At 40.3% G+C, this 16,490-nt stretch overlaps 1 protein-coding gene and 1 non-coding gene across 3 annotated transcripts; both read right to left on the bottom strand.

The window, feature by feature from the left end:
- Positions 1-6,704: 6,704 nt before the first annotated feature.
- Positions 6,705-6,779, bottom strand: Trnaa-ggc (transfer RNA alanine (anticodon GGC)). Its single transcript has one exon. It is a non-coding gene; the product is annotated as a tRNA-Ala (tRNA).
- A 3,469-nt stretch (positions 6,780-10,248) lies between these two features.
- LOC126999890 (peptidyl-prolyl cis-trans isomerase sig-7-like) lies at positions 10,249-16,417 on the bottom strand. Of its 2 annotated transcripts, XM_050863019.1 has the most exons (6): positions 16,101-16,417; positions 15,467-15,719; positions 15,029-15,145; positions 14,653-14,773; positions 13,159-14,519; positions 10,249-11,744 (listed from the first exon to the last, which is right to left on the bottom strand). In XM_050863019.1, exons 2-5 carry the CDS (start codon positions 15,534-15,536, stop codon positions 13,184-13,186), a joined length of 1,644 nt encoding a protein of 547 aa, XP_050718976.1. In that variant the 5' UTR covers positions 15,537-15,719; positions 16,101-16,417; the 3' UTR covers positions 10,249-11,744; positions 13,159-13,183. The 2 variants fall into 2 exon arrangements, with proteins under 2 accessions (XP_050718976.1, XP_050718985.1); XM_050863028.1 differs by lacking the exons at positions 10,249-11,744; positions 15,467-15,719; positions 16,101-16,417 and having other exon boundaries at positions 12,980-14,519; positions 15,022-15,145.
- Positions 16,418-16,490: the final 73 nt, after the last annotated feature.

The raw sequence follows: 16,490 nt of genomic DNA, 5'->3' as shown, positions 1-16,490 counted from the left end.
GTTGGGTGGATAGCCAACAGAAACCTGTTGTGAGTTTGACGTCAGTAATGTTCACGGCCTCCATTACTTCAAAGTATTCCGGTCCCCGTGTGAGGGATCAGAGCGGCGGGTAGTGAAATAAAATGAGGGAACTACAGACTTGACAAACCATAATGGTGCATATTTCATTTCAAACCTCTTTGAAATTCATCATCTATGACAAATCAACACTTTGCAAATAATTTAACATCATCAATAAATTATTAGTATGTGCAAGTTGCAGTCCTCGACTGCTTGACTGTAAGTCTGCACACAGGAGCCGTGAGCAGCAGACCTGCACCAGCTGTTTTAGGCTGAGGTTAGGGACTTGACCCTCACCCAAATGTTTTTCCCCAGAACACTTACTATAATGATCACATGGTTTTTTATATATATATATATATATATATATATATATATATATATATATATATATATATATATATATATATATATATATATATATATATATATATATATATATATATATATATATATATATATATATATATATATATATATATATATAGTGTGTGTGTGTGTGTGTGTGTGTGTGTGTGTGTGTGTACATGACTCTTGAACAACACAGCTGCATTGTGCTGATTGTGGAGTGGTGGTGAAGTCCAATTTTACTGTATAAAGTGCCCAGTTAAATCATGATCACTAAATGTTGCTCCTAAATGCCACTTCTAGAATTATCGGGAAGGAGTGACAGGCATGCTTGGCTTCCTCTTTATGGAAATGGCAGATAGCCATGAAAATTCTTGAGTGTGTTATTTTGATAATTAAGTAATAATTCTTATTCTTATTAAAAAGACACTCACATGCTCAGTTTTGATTGTTACCTTACAATTTTATTATATTTAAGAGAAAGAAAGGCTTCAAAGTGGAGAAAGATGATTAAATTCTTATGGTCATGGCACCATGAAATAATTTCATGTATTTAAATGCCACAAATTGTACTTTTTTGCAAATAACATCATTTTCTAGGGAACTATTCAAGCACCTCTAATCAGCTGAGCCTTAAAGGTGGAAACATGTCCCTGATTATAGCAGTGTATGATTGTAGATTTAAAAACTATGTTAAACAAGCATTAAAAAAAATTGGAAAAAGGGGACATTGTCAATCTTGTTACTTGTAAGGCACTTTAGGGGGCAACATGGGCTTTCATCAACATGGATTTTACCAGGTGTGTGCTCATGTGTGTGTGTGTGTGTGTGTGTGTGTGTGTGTGTACCTAGTTGTAGTTTTACAAGGCCTGGGTTTACGCTCGTGAGGTCCCGTCTCCATATCTGTATTTGTCCAGCTTTCCTTAAAGTTGTGCACACTCTTTGCCGATAATACATCCTCACTTAGTCTGTTCCAAACCTCTATGTTTCTTTGCGGGAAGCTATATTTCTTTATGTCTCTCAAGCATCTTCCTTTCCTCAACTTTTTACTGTGCCTTCGTGTGTTGCTGACATTTCTTCCTTCTCTTAGTAATAACTCCTCATTGTCTACTTCCTCCATTTTAATCAATAGTTTATAAATTTGTATTAGGTCTCCCCTTTCTCTTCTTTGTTCCAGTGTTGGTAGGTCCATTTCCTTTAACCTTTCTTCATATGACAATCCCTCCAGTTCTGGAACCATTTTCGTTGCCATCCTTTGTATTCTTTCTAGTTTTTTATGTGTTTCTTCTTATGGGGAGACCACACCATTTCTGCATGTTCCAATTTTGGTCTAATCATAGTGGTTATTATCTTTTTCATCATATCCTTATCCTTGTAGTGGAATGCTAATCCTCTGTTTCTTACCATTCTATACGTATCACTGAATATCCTATTAATATGACTCAGGCTGTTGATTATCCTGTATTATCACTCCCAGGTCTCTCTTCTTGAACGTTTTTTTAATATTTCTCCATCTCCTATGTGTGTGTGTGTGTGTGTGTGTGTGGATCTACCTAGGTGTGATATACAGAAAATAAGCTATGCTTGTGGGGTCTAGTCTTAAAGTTTCGATTGGTCAAAGTTTACTTGTCCTGTTTTTTTTATATATGCCGCTGGGTGAAATAAAACATTATTATATGTATATATATATATATATATATATATATATATATATATATATATATATATATATATATATATATATATATATATATATATAAAAACACTTGAGCCACCAGTAAGCATTGGGTGTTTTCAGTGTGGTGCCCTGAACAGGGAGGTGCAGAGCACCTGGACTCTGGTGCTGGTGTATTGTGATGAGTGTCAGAGCTGCAGCAGCTTTGTTATAGGCATGGATGTGCAGTGCTATAGTTTATGTAAGTAGCCAGTTAACTAGTCATCTTATATTCCATCCAATATTTAAATACCTTCCATTTACTTAAAATTTAGATTTTTCATTAAAATTGCTTTAGATAAAATTGAGGAGACAATAGGAACTTCATTTTGGCTATTAATTGGGATGGTAAATATTGTCACCAGCATTAAAATCAACAAAATAGTGGCATTGCAGGTTCAAGGGTCTTACTAAGCCTGAACTATTCTCCCTTGTCTAGTGACATAATTATTAATTATACTTTTCTTGTCATTCTTTATATGAAGACATAATAAAAGTGCCATTTGGGGGTGCAGTGGTAATTATGGGCTAGCAGTTAGAGTAATGGGGTTTGTGCCATTCTTGGGGCCACCATTAATGAGATTGATTGTGCTTCCCATAAGCTCCACCATGCACTGGGCTCCTTAACGAAGTCAAAACTGCCACAGGAGATTGTTGCAACATGCACTGCCCACTACTATTCAGGTAGTTCCCAACAAACCAAGCAACAACAGAAGAAATTAAATGTTTCAACTCTTACAAGAGCACTGCACTGCTGTGGCTGGGTTGGGGAAAGTACTGCTAGTTCCCTTTATTGTTCATTACCTTCCCAAACATGCTGTAGACATTCTAGTGCCTCATAGTATTCATTATCTTCCCCAACCTATTGTATACATTCTTTATATAAAAACTTTTTAATTAGATAAGACACTGGACTTGCCTAAAGTTCATTAACACTCGATACAATGGTGAATCACCAAACTAAATAACGCCAAAATCGAGATCCTACTGTACGTTGCCTGGCACCCCACACATCGAATGAGTTTGACTATACTTGCAGATCCTAGTTATAATGTATAATGTTTCATTGATCACTCTCCCCAACATACAACTTTGTAGGCCTCTCATAATCATTCCTCAAAAGTTGGTGTAGTGTGAATTTGACTCAGTACATAAACTTTTCTATGCTCAAAAATGAGTAACTGTTAGCCTTACTATTCACCTGGACAGTGTTGATTTTTAGTGTATAAACAGCTTTCATGTTTTGAACAATATAGGTTAGTGTGTTTATAAGGAGACAATCACTTTACTGACAGTGTTGATAAAACATTCAAGTGAAAGTATAATTGCTCAAAAAGCTGCTATGAATATTAATTTACAGTTTGTGAAAACTATTGTTGCAAATTCTAGGTGTGGTAACCTTTATCCTCACACATTTGCTGAAATTGTAAGCAGAAGGAGCATGGTAGAGTTGGCAGTGACATATTCCTGTCCATGTCTCAGACACAATGTATTTTCAGCCTTATTGCTTTGTTGATTGCTCAAAGGAGCTGAGATGGGGTGTATGCTCATGAACTTGCTAACATCTGTGGCATCTGGCTTCTATTCGTCCTTTGTTTCATGGCATTACAACCCAGTAACTATGGGAGGGAAATGCATTGGTACTAAAGCTATTTTGCTTTTCAGAGATTTCTTTATAAATTAGGTCCTGTTAAGAAAGCTCTGTGCAAAGTTGGCTTTAAAGATGTGAACAGACCAATTGACTTCAGCAACTGCTTTTACCACACCTCAAGAAAAAAATTCACATAGAATTAAAAAAAATGTAATGGCAAAATTTATCAAATTTGAGTTTAGATAAGTGCCTTACACAATTGTTGTCTGTTGAAGGTAGACTTTGTGTGAGCAGCACACCTTCCAAAGGTTACAGGCTTTCAGGGTCTGACCCCAGTGGCCCTTTACTGCACTCTCAAACTCAAAACATTTTAAAAGTGTGTGAGGAAGAAGAGTTAAAAGAATATTTGATTTCTTGGTAATGAAATGTTGAATTAATTGTAATTTGTGGGAAGGACATATCATATTACATCTAAGTTGGTATTACTAAATGTTCTAAATATTTTTTTTTAAATCTGCTCACTAACATTTTATGATACAAGCAAAAAAATGTATAATTATTCTTTCCTTGTATGTTTCCTTTTGCAAGACAATGTGAGGAAGTTCACACATTCTGTAATTTACTTATGATGTTAATCATAATTTATATTCTTTATGCGTTCCTTAGAAAATAAGGCCAAACTTATTTGTCGCCTTTATGCTTCCCTTTCTTAGAGTAGCAAGAGATTTGGCACAGTGGTTAGCATACTATAGGCTCACAACCACAAGATCCCAGGTTTGATCCCTGGTTGAGTGGAAATAGATGGCCAGTCTCCTCAGACCCTTGCCTCCGTTGCCCAGCAGTCCTTAGGTAGCGGGTATTAGTTACAGGTTGTGGCCTGTACCCGAAGAAGGTAACCCTGCCCTGCCATCTTCTGTCATAGCACTTGTCTGTGGTGCCAGAGGCTGGGAAGGGTTGGCTCTGAGGGGACAGATCGTGCTCACACAGGGCACCCATGGTTGTTATAAACTTAGCATCATACTTCTTCCAATGCAAGTGCCATTACCCTAGGCCTTTGAACCTTTAAATTTAAAATATGCTTACCCTGTTCATTATCTGTATTTCTGATGCCCCCATTTCACCAGGAACTTCTTTGAGGCGGCAGTTTTGTGTTGGTGATTGATGTGAAATTTTAATTCATCTAGGTCTTCTGTATATAGCTTGGGGAGAGCCTAACCTGGTCAAGGATGGTTGCTTCATGTGACCAATGATGACACTGAAGGGCATCAGTCAACATGTATAGTATTTCCACATGAAACTGGCCGATGAGGTAGTGGTGGCTGCGGGGTCAGCCCTGCCCCGCACCATGCCACACACTCTCAACACCTCTCACTTCCTCTCATATGTCAGTTATTTACTACCTTTAAAGGAATTTGATTAAATAATTGGATAATACAGTAAGGTCATATAGTGTTAAGCAGGGGCATATTTAGGACCTTGAAACATTGGGGGCTTAGCCCAGCCCAAAATGCTGGGTGGTTGGAGGCGAGAGAAGGGTAATTCCGAGGCCTCTCTGACATACATTAGGGCCAATTTATGTGTTATTGTATTTAGCAGTAACACTGAAAATATGGCAAGTGTGTCATAATAAAACTTTCAAGGTCATCATCAAATTATGGTAAAGCATAAGCACATTTAAACGTTAAGACTGATGTATCATACATATAAATGTACTGTACAGCCAACTTCAAATTAAAATTTATTCTTTAAGGTATGTGGTTACTGCAGAGAACAAGGCACTATAAACTGATGACAAGCAATTGGCCATTTTTACAATGTACTATGGTAAAATAAGGAACATCTGAGTAAGTGAGCATCAAATAATTAGCAAGCAGAAACTACCATTTTCAGAATTTTGCTGGCGCCCGGCACCTCTGCCTGACTGATGGTCGACTGGCGAGTGGCCGTGAATACGGGATAGGAACGTGAACCAGACGGGAACAAACCGAATGATCTTCGTATGAGATCTATGAAATCTAATTTCTGTTATTAACAGCTCAACAAGAATTAGCATTTTGTATTGGCCTTGCTGGAGCTATTCTTAAAAATAAAAAGATAAAAAAAAACTGAGATCCGGGGCTATACGTAAAACATTCGGGGCTGTAGCCCTGAAAGCCCAGGCCTAACTACACCACTAGTGTTAAGATTGTTTCGTTTCTAGGATAATAACAAAGATTTTGTACAAATACCACGACACTTGACAACATTGTATTCCAACGTTGTCGCTGTGCTCAACCTGAGCCAAGTCACTTCCCTCAAGGTCATGTACCAAGATGGAAGGCTCAGCGGATGTTCTGCCTCTCCCAGCTCTCCCTCTCCCTGCCTCTCCTCGCCCTAGTCGTTGGCTACACAGCCGCAAGAAAGAACTTATGGAAAAAGTGTCTCACCCATGAAAACAAAATGGAGAGAGAGAGAGAGAGAGAGAGAGAGAGAGAGAGAGAGAGGAGGAGGAGGAGGAGGAGGAGGAGGAGGAGGAGGAAGAGGAAGAGGAGGAGGAGGAGGAGGAGGCAGAAAACAAATGTAATTAAGAGGAGGTAGGGACTGTGAAACTATGAAAGATTCTGGGAGTGGCTTCCTTTCAACAAGCTGATCTGCTTATACCTCAATTTCTCATTTTTTAAATTTTATGGAATGTATGAAATAGTCCCTATATAGTTTTAATATTTGTTGTCTTATTAGCAGAGAGAGAGAGAAAGAGAGGAGAGGAGGAAGAGGAAGAGGAGAAGGAAGAGGATTAGAGAATGAAGGGAGGATTAGGTGGAGAATAAATGTAATTAAGAGGAGGTAGTGACTGTGAAACTATGAAAGATTCTGTGAGTGGCTTCCTTTCCACAAGCTGATCCGCTTATACCTCAATTTCTCATTTTTTAAATTTTATGGAATGTATGAAATAGTCCCAATATAGTTTTAATATATGTTGTTGTTAGAGGTAGGGGGTTCACCAGAAAAGGCAGGCACCGCCCGGGGATCGAACCCGAGTCCTTCCGCTTGCCGGGCGGACGTGCTACCCATTACACCACGGTCGCCTCTCGGTGACAACCCACACAAGTACCCCCCTAAGGCCACAAGGCCAGTCCGGGGAATGTGTATCGCTGCTGGATCCTACTCACTGTGCCATGTTAGAGGTAGGGGGTTCACCAGAAAAGGCAGGCACCGCCCGGGGATCAAAACCGAGTCCTTCCGCTTGCCGGGCGGAAGTGCTCTGTTACACCACGGTCGCCTCTCGGTAACAACCCACACAACTCCCCCCTAAGGCCCCCTCCCGCAAGGCCAGTCCGGGGAATGTGTATCGCTGCTAGATCCTTTTCTGGTGAACCCCCTACCTCCAACATGGCACAGTGAGTAGGATCTAGCAGCGATACACATTCCCCGGACTAGCACTGCGGGAGGGGGCCTTAGGGGGGAGTTGTGTGGGTTGTCACCGAGAGGCGACCGTGGTGTAACGGGTAGCACGTCCGCCCGGCAAGCGGAAGGACTCGGGTTCGATCCCCAGGCAGTGCCTGCCTTTTCTGGTGAACCCCCTACCTCCAACAGTTGTCTTATTAGCAGAGAGAGAGAGAGAGAGAGAGAGAGCGAGGCGAAACGTAAGGGAGGCTAATGGTGGGTCCACTTCACACCCTGACTCTAATCCCACAACTGGAGACAGAGATGTGGCAGCGTGGTACGGAAGGAGAGACCCACACAGACCTACACCCCATCAGCCAGTTTCATGTGGAAATACTAAAGTCAAGATGTAACATTTCAAAGAGGGAGTGTTACCTTCACATGACTGGTGACCTCAGTTGGCAGTCAACGTGATTGTAAAAGCTTTAAGAGAGGCAAAATTTGCATCCCATTACCATATCATCTGCAGGACAGTTGTACAGTACCCTCTTGAGTTTTGCGCTTGCTTCATTCTGAAGGTATGGCGCTAAACTCGAGGATTGCGAAACTCGAGGTATTAAAATACATGTAAAAACATTTATTGGTTCCAGCTCGTGGAAAAAAACACTTTTTTTTCGACTTGATTCCCTTGTTATCACAATTTTTTTCGACTTTACTCCCTTATTATCTCAAAATACATACCTTGGTAACAGGCAGAAAATGCGAAGTGAGAACAGGTCGTTCTGAAGCCACAGTTGAAGGCGGCTGCCTTACAATTGGCTGGCAGTTCTGAATACACGCTTGTGATCCACGTGGTGTCGTCTGCTAATGTAAGGGCAGTTGCTCGTGGTCACCCGTGTACAGTTGGACAAACCTATAGCTTCTGGTAGTTTTCTGTGTGTTATGGTATAATCTGCTAACTCTTTCTGTCATATATCATCAAATCACTAACATCATGATTGACTTTTCAATGCCTATTGAACGTAAACTGCCGCCGCAATCGCAAAATAGCTTGCAAAGAGGTTCAACTTGCTTACTGCTTCTATATTTCCCTCACCGCTCACAAAGACCACAAGCGGACAAAAAAGAACAAATCCAGGCAAAGTAACACTTTTAATGCTGTGTATTCCCACAGCGCGCATGTGTGGTGGACAGCAGAATTACTAATTTCAGCGGGAAGATATTTCTCGCAACACCGGCCAGTGTATAGTGGACCTTCTTCTTCTTTTGACCTGTAATGCTTTGTATCACTTCTTAGGTCCTCCTTCTCCACACTTTTATACTTCACAACATGCACTTAGGGCCGCCTTCAGAGTCATTTTGTTTGTATTGATCGTTACCAATGGCGGCGATCGTCGCTATAGTATTTCCATGTGAAACTGGCTGATGGGTAGCATAGAGTTATATACTAGAGGGTTCAACTCCAATCTCTCGCCACAGTGAGATGTGAAGCCAGTGGCCCTGCCTGTAAACTCTGTGCTCGGCCGCCATAGGGTGACAGAATGGCGACCTTTCCATGATTCCACATGTTTACACTTCACCATTATTAGCTAGCCACCATTATGATATTTTGGAAAACTGAGCCAATCATCGTGTTGATGAGACATTGCTGCATATCATCATCACAAATTTACTGCACTTAGGTATACCTACAATAAAATAATGAGAAAAATACATGGTAGCATATAAACATTTTTGTTCAACTTTTTTGCTTCAACTCTTTGTCATTCATATACTTTTTATTGCATTAGATTTTCATTTACAATTTCAAATTCAGCACATCTTTCCGATTCAGATGGTATATGACATGTACCAATGTAACAATAATCAGGGGGTAAAAAATGGACAAGAAAATAACAAGTCTATCTTACAGAGGATCGCCGAGGCGGTGGTAACTTGATAATAGCAGTAGCAGACATAACTATGTGACGTTAAATTTCTCTCTGTCTCCCATCCGCCACCCTTAGATGGCCGCCAGTTGCTTCAAAATCCAGGCTCTGGTAATCCTCTATGTATTTAACTCGGTGATGGGTAGTGATGTGATGTGATAGTGTCGGAGGTATTGCCTTTACAACGGCACCTCGTGGCGGCTGCGGGGTTAGCCTCGCCCCGCACCTTACCACACACTCTCAACACCTGTCGCTTCCTCTGCAGCCACCACTACCCCATAGGCCAATTTCGATCGCTGCCATTGGTAACGATCAAAACAAACAAAACGAATGTGAAAGCGGCCCTTATTTACTTCATAGTGCGCACTTATACACTTCACCCTGAACTTAGGTGTTTTTCTGTTCTTTTCTTTCCCTGATTTTGGTTTTCTATGCCCTTTTGCTATTTTCCACTTACTTTTCACTGTCGCTGCCATGCATTACAGGTCAAAAGAAGAAGAAGAAGAGGAAAACATCACTGGGAGATCTACAATTTTCATAGACTCGAGAAAAAACTTTTTTGGACTGTGGTTCCCCAGCACGGGGTGTTCTCTTATCTTGTTAATCAAGTAGTAAGCAAAGCAGCTCTGCCAGTCCATTTTACGAGTCTCTTGGTGGTCCATCTTCCACTGCTCCTCACTCCTCAGCCACTGCCATCGTCTGTTTGTTTGCATACAGCCGTGAGGTACCCACGCTCGTATCCACAACCGTTTTCCATTTATATGGACAACCAACAACTCGCTCCTGGTTGGGCATACGGGCAACCGCGGTTGCCCATAGCCCCAATGGTTGGACACTGCCTTTTAAGGCAGCACGCATGACGCTGACGGTAGGTAGACGTGATCCGAACATGTCAAAGGAGCACGAAACTCGTGGTGGTAATGCGCAAAAGTCGTGATGGTAAGAATTTAGGACTAAGCGCTAAACTCGAGGATCGCGAAACTCGGATAGCGCGAAACTCGAGAGGGTACTGTAATTAGGTGACCATTCTACAGAGTGCAGTAAAATCACCTATCGATTAACACGAGGGTTACGTTCCTGGAGATGTCGCGTTATTTAAACATAATTTCCCCATAGGAAGCAATGGTAATAGGGGGGTTATGTTCCTGGACACTGGGAAAGTCTGCCTATTTTGGGGATTTTGTTACTCTAACCTTAAAAAAAGACATTATTAATACATTAGTAGGTCATGGAAACAATAAAAACACACGTTCTCATTTTATTTAAATTTGTTCTTCACCTGCGTTGGCCACCGTCCCTCCTCACCCCGCGCTCCCGTCAACAGCCGCTCCCTTCACCTCTGCCACTCCGCCTCACTTGCCTCCTTCCTTTTCCTTTGATTACCCATGCTATTGATGGCAAAGATAACTCCTTTAAGTTAAAGTTTTCTAAAGAATGAATTGCTACATTACATTTGTAAATCACTGACACAACAAAAACACGTCCTCACACTCACCATCACTTTGTTGATGTGTCACTGGTCGTCATCGTCGTTTGCCAAATCCTCACCCCACTCTCCCTCCTCCCTCCTCCCCCCGTCCTTCCACCCCCTGTGAGGAGGTGGAAGGACGCCTGGGTGCCATAGTAGAGGTCAAAATGCAGTGTAAGTATTCCAGAGAAATGTTCCACTCACAGTGCTGGCTAGCTTCAAACTGAGGAGAAAGACAGCGTCTCTGCGCGGTGACGTCATCGACGAAACTCGTGTTAAATCGAACATATCGCGTTAGTTAAACGTATCTCCTTAAACATCAACTTGTGTTAAATCAAAAACGCATTATTTAAACTCGTGTTAATCGAGAGGTGACTACATGCTATCATATTGCATTACAAGGTTACAGGTGACACTCATCTACCCCACACCTGAGATGTTGAGAAGTATCTCTTCATCTTGTTATGTATTTAAGGTGAGTTTGGCATTCCCTTAAATTTTAAGTACTCTCCTGCCAGCTGCAGGGATTAGTCCTAATCACCATGGCTGGTAAATCTGTAGTTGATGAAATTAACATTATTTGGAAATGTATACCACATACAAGTTAATGCTGTAGTTGGAGTTGCAGGAAACTTCTGTACTTGCAATACTTTTGGTGTTCTAAGGACTGGGTAATTAGGCAGGCAGATGCAAATTTTGTGAGTTGTAAAGTTATTATGGCCACATAACTTGTGGAAGATTATTGGTCACATTCAAATAACTTGTTGACAAACATTTTATCCGTCCTACATGGTGACTAACATCGCATTCTTAATTATATTAACATTGGCCACTTGTACTATATACTCTTCCCTTGCTATTCAATATATATAATATTTCCTACTAATCACCAAACAAACCATTAATTCATGTTTCAGCTTGAAAACTTAAGTGATCATAGTGCCCAAATAAAATGCTATAGTGAAGCTATATCTTTGAAACTGATATAGAAGCATATCACAGTTGTTCAGTAGGCAGAGCACAGCTGAATTTTACATCCTTTACATACAATAGAAACTAAGCCTAGCACAACGTTTGCCTTAAGACTTTCCTTGCTGCATCCATTCATATATTGTTCTGTTATATCCAGTTTGTTTGTATCACTCCTCTAGAAGCTATAGCTTCCCATGGCAATAATTATTTAATTTATTCATACCATTCTGTAGTTGTACTGCTCCCCCTTAAAGGTCTTTTATCACCTGAGTAGTCTCCCGTAGCAGCATCCCCGCAGCTCTGTGGACCTCAGGAACTATTAACAACAAAGGTTCACCATTGAGTGCTAAGTATATGAGGATGTGATGTATCAGGAAAACTTTAATTGTGCAAGAATACTTTTATAGAAAATAAGGGTGTTCAGACATTATGTAAAGCATTTTTCCGCCAAAATGTACCACCCTCCCCATCCCCTGCGACGCTCTGTAACACTCCCCCAGCCACCCCCTAAATATTATGCAACACCAGTACTAACCATACCTGCCTCCTTTACCCCTCAAGATTTTATGTTATTTTCAATAAATGGTTACTTCTGTTCCTGAGAAGGGTCATCTTTTATTAACGACATTGTTACCTTCACCTCAGTGATTAACAGATAAATGCAGGAAATTTTTCTACCATTCTATTGTGATAATGTGGTATGCAACACTGAGTTATTACCCCCTCCCCCCCAGGTAACATTAACACCAAGCCTAATACCCCCACCCCACTTCCATTACATATTTGAATGACCCCTCATGGGATCTAAATATGGTCTTAACTCTTAATTGACATTTATCCAGCAACTTTCTTAAAACTTAAAAAGTTATTTTTTTATGCTCATCTAAATACCACATGAATCACATTTTTGGTAACTAAATTTGTGATGTGCTGTATCATTCTGTCTTCTCATTTAATTTATGACTTGCCCAGGGAGTAACGAGTAGAATTTCAATTCCTGAAGTTAAATTTTCCTGAAAAGACTAACAAATTTTTAAACTAATCAATTCCTCTATTTATTTATATATTTCTAATACCATTCCTCATTGGTATACTACAGACCTGGATTCAAGTCTTGATGGGTGGCAACATTACATGCTACATAGCTGATAATTCTTTTAAGAATTTTTCTTAACTAGGAAAACCTGAAGGAAAATTTCCAACCCAGATGTTGCTGTCTGTCCATGGTCCCAGTAGTGATGGACTTCAAAGCTGTTGCAAGGATGAAAACTTAAGATTTGTAGTCATGCAAACATCACCACCAAAGGTAATACCATGACTCGACAAGTTACACGTATCAGTAGTTAATTTTACACCTTATTCTAAATTATCTCAAGACCCAGGGTTATCCTTTGGTCAACTTTGAAGTAGGTTGGTTACATTTGAGTGTTATTCTGTAAGGAAAGAAGTGACCATCTGCACTGTATGTATATGGGTATGTTTTCTTCAAGGACATATTTTGCTTTACACTTAAAACAATGGGATAAAAAACACTATTGTTGGCAAAGTAATTATTTCAATCAAACATATTCAGTGAGCAAAAATATTCACTCACCGAAAGTACCGTAGCTACTACAAAAAATGTAAATAGTGGCAATGTTGGAGATTGTGAACAGTAACAAAATGATGAATGTTAAATTAACCACACTTCAAGGTTGTGATCATAAAAACTTACCTTTGAGCTAATATTGAAAATTTCATCAATCTGAGCTTTCTGAAGTGGAACTATGTCGCTTGCTTTTCTTCTTCTTTTTCTTTTTTTTCTTTCGTTGAGAATCTGAATCATTGCTATCATTAACTTTCTTTTTCCTCTTTTTCTTCTTTGCTTTTTCTGTTGAAGTGTCACTATCACTGGAGCTTTTTTTTCTTTTCTTTTTCTTTTTTTTTTCTTCCACTGAGCTGTCACTGTCACTTGAGTACTTCTTGGACTTCTTTTTCTTCTTCTTCAGAGACTTCTTTAAGTGTTTCAGCATTTTCTCCCTTGATGTGTCGTCCTTCATAGAGATCTCTTCTTCCAGGTCATCAAATCCACGTTTGCCTGGAGAATTTCTCTCATTCCTTTCTGTCTTCCTGGCAGTGTTTTCATTTCTTTGAGTGTAACTCTCATCATGGTAATTCCTGCTGGAGCCATTTCTGTGATCAGACCTGTGGTGGCCATGCCTCTGGTCTCGTTCATAGGGGTCATGACGCTTAGCAGCATACGGCCTCCTCCCCTGGAACTGGTGAGCTTGCATTGGTTCTTGGTTTCTCCCCCTCAAGCCACTGTTGCTATTGTTTTGATCCCGGTTATGTTCAAATCTTGCCTTCCCCTTTCTCTCATCCACTTTCTTACCATCATCATCAAAATACTCAACTCCTTTCCCCTTTCCTCGCCACTTGATTTTGGATACAGACTGACTGAAGTCGACATGAATCCTGCGGTCATCTATGAGCACATTGTCCATCTTGAAGTAGGCATCCTCACACGACTTGGTCTCAGCAAACTCAATGAAGGCATACTGAAGGGAATTGTTGGTCACTCGGTCGCGTATCACTTCACAGGAGTTAATCTTCCCAAATCTACTAAAGATGATCTCCAAGTCCTCCGATGTAGTAACTGGGTTAAGCTTACACACAAACAAAACATTTTCTGGAGGTGCCGTATCAGAAGCTGGCAAGTCTCCAACCATTTCCAAGATGGTGGCTCTGGCCTTGGCTTCCTTCTCCTCAATTTCTTCCTGGATCTCTGTCAAAGACTTTCCTTCAGTGTCATCAATGGTCTCATCTGCAGCGATGTAATCTGATTCAAAGACAGCCTTCGTAGGCTTTGGACTCTCTGCTGGAAATACAAGTTCCTTTGGGTCTGGGTAGGGATCATCCAGCACCACAGTGTGAGAAATGCGGATGTCTTGGTAGGGACGGTACTTTTCATCTGTCAGGGTTTGGTTGAGTTTGTTGATGACATCCAACCCCTCCACCACCTGGCCAAACACAAGGTGCTCGGAATCCAGGGAGTCCAAGTCTTCTCCAAGAGTGATGAAGAACTGTGACCCAAACCTAAAAGAAATAAAACATGATATCAATTTTAATAGAAACACCAGATACAGGCATGAAAATATTTCATCTGTAAAATTATGTTCAACATCATAAAACAATGGTGCCAAATCCAAATAAGTGGAAATGAACTTACAAGTGACTGCCACAAGACACCATGGAGACTGTTCCAAGCTGTGTGTGCTTCATGATTGGTAGCTTCTCCCCTTCGTAGAACTTGGCCTGCTCTCCATACATCTTTTGGAATATGCTCTCACCTAGAGGGATATAAATAACAGGTCCCATCAGTATATAGCAGACAAATTTCCATCCACTCAAAAAGAGACATGTCCTTATCACTGCACTCAAAATTATCTGATAACAAATAAAATACTAAGATCTGTCCGAAACCTCAGACTAATTAATGCATACAGTCAGTTTTGACTTTAGTCAAAAGCTTCCATGATTTACATGGACTAGATATGCTAATATGCTTTCCCTTTTAATATGATTCATTCATACATACATCTCACCTCCTCGTCCTGAAGATGATGGATCACCCATTTGAGCAATGAAGTTTCGCTGAACACTGAAGAGCAGGCAGAAGTTGTAGTACTTCATCTTGCATAACTTCAAGAAATTCATACATGCTGAAACACAAGAAAATTTTAATCCAATTACTCATATTCAAAACAGTAAAATTATATTCACATTGGATACATTACAGGATGGAATGGGTGTTCCCAGATAAGCAAAAGCCCATGATACATTCTATTTCACAGCGCTGAAGTCACACCAGTGTCCAAGATTCTCCCTTAATTCAAATTAGATTTAGTTACATCAATCATGTTCTATTAGGCTCACACTCCTATGGGTAGCCTCTTTTGGCAATGATAAGAGCTTCAAAATTGAGGATCTGAGGAGAGAAAGAGAGGGTGGGCAGGCATGAATAGAGCCATCCATGTACTCACTCCTGGGTCTGGCCTTCATGTGCAGGTCCACTGTCACGTCCCCAATTGTAGTCTCGATCACCACCGACATCTCTGCTGTTGGCCTTAAGTGACACTAAATTCTATCAATTGTTGTTCACATTTGCTGGGTTTATTCTTCTTTCTAGTTGTCTTCTGTTCCTGCTTGCTCCTTTCTAACTTTTTCTTCTTTCAGCCATTTGTCTTGAAGGGCTCAATAGCACAATGTCATCATGGCAGAGACTTGGTTGCAGTCCTAGTGAGGGAGATAAATTCAATGTAACTTTCTTACTCATTAACGGAAATTATTCTTACAGTTTTAACAATTAACATACTACAAAAGCTCTACGGTAAGTCAAGCTATGATTAAGATAATACATTTACTGAATGAGGCTACTCTGTCTCGGCAATGGAAATGTGTAATTTATAGTGCAGAGCTTCTTTTAATTTTTTCTCATGAGTCAAGCCTGCCAAACCTTAAAGATGAGTACCTATGAGTATTTCATTTTGTTCATTAGGTAACTAATTAATCAGGTAAGTTCACACAAATTTTGTAAAGCAGGTGCAGGGCGGCACAATTTCCTTGCCAACTGTATATATTCAGACTTCCTTACATACTTAATACATATATCTTTACCTCCAAAAATAGCCATTGCTTGGCGGGACTCTATTGGTTTGGGGGTTTCATCAAGTCACTCCCACGATATTGCTCTGAAACTCTGAAAGGTCTGCACTTTGCACCTCACCACCAGTTCACAGCAAAGCCTCACGGTGGTGGACTTCCTTCCTCGGTATAATAGCTTTTCAGGGTCTGGGAGGGGGAGGCTGGTGGGCTAATAATATTTTTTTCAACATAATCCTCAGCAACGTTTTGTTTTGTTTGGGTTCAGTGTTGCCAGATGCCAGCCCTCTAGTACCTGTTTATTACTTATTCATCACCTTTCTTATCTATTTATTGTTATTACTACTGCATCTATCACCTGTTTACTTTCATTATTACCACCTTTATTATCACCTTTATTACCTG

Source organism: Eriocheir sinensis, chromosome 2 (genome assembly GCF_024679095.1).
Source record: "Eriocheir sinensis breed Jianghai 21 chromosome 2, ASM2467909v1, whole genome shotgun sequence".
NCBI lineage: Eukaryota > Metazoa > Arthropoda > Malacostraca > Decapoda > Varunidae > Eriocheir > Eriocheir sinensis.
This window is presented reverse-complemented; position numbering and strand designations above follow the sequence as displayed.

Bases quoted from the DNA above. Each gene is read 5' to 3' on its own strand.
- LOC126999890 (XM_050863019.1), bottom strand. From the start codon at position 15,536: ATGTCGGTGGTGATCGAGACTACAATTGGGGACGTGACAGTGGACCTG. The intron at 15,146-15,466 runs GTGAGTACATGG...CTTGTGTTTCAG, and splicing joins CATGAAGGCCAGACCCAGGA to CATGTATGAATTTCTTGAAG. The intron at 14,520-14,652 runs GTAAGTTCATTT...TATTTCTTTTAG, and splicing joins GTGTCTTGTGGCAGTCACTT to GTTTGGGTCACAGTTCTTCA.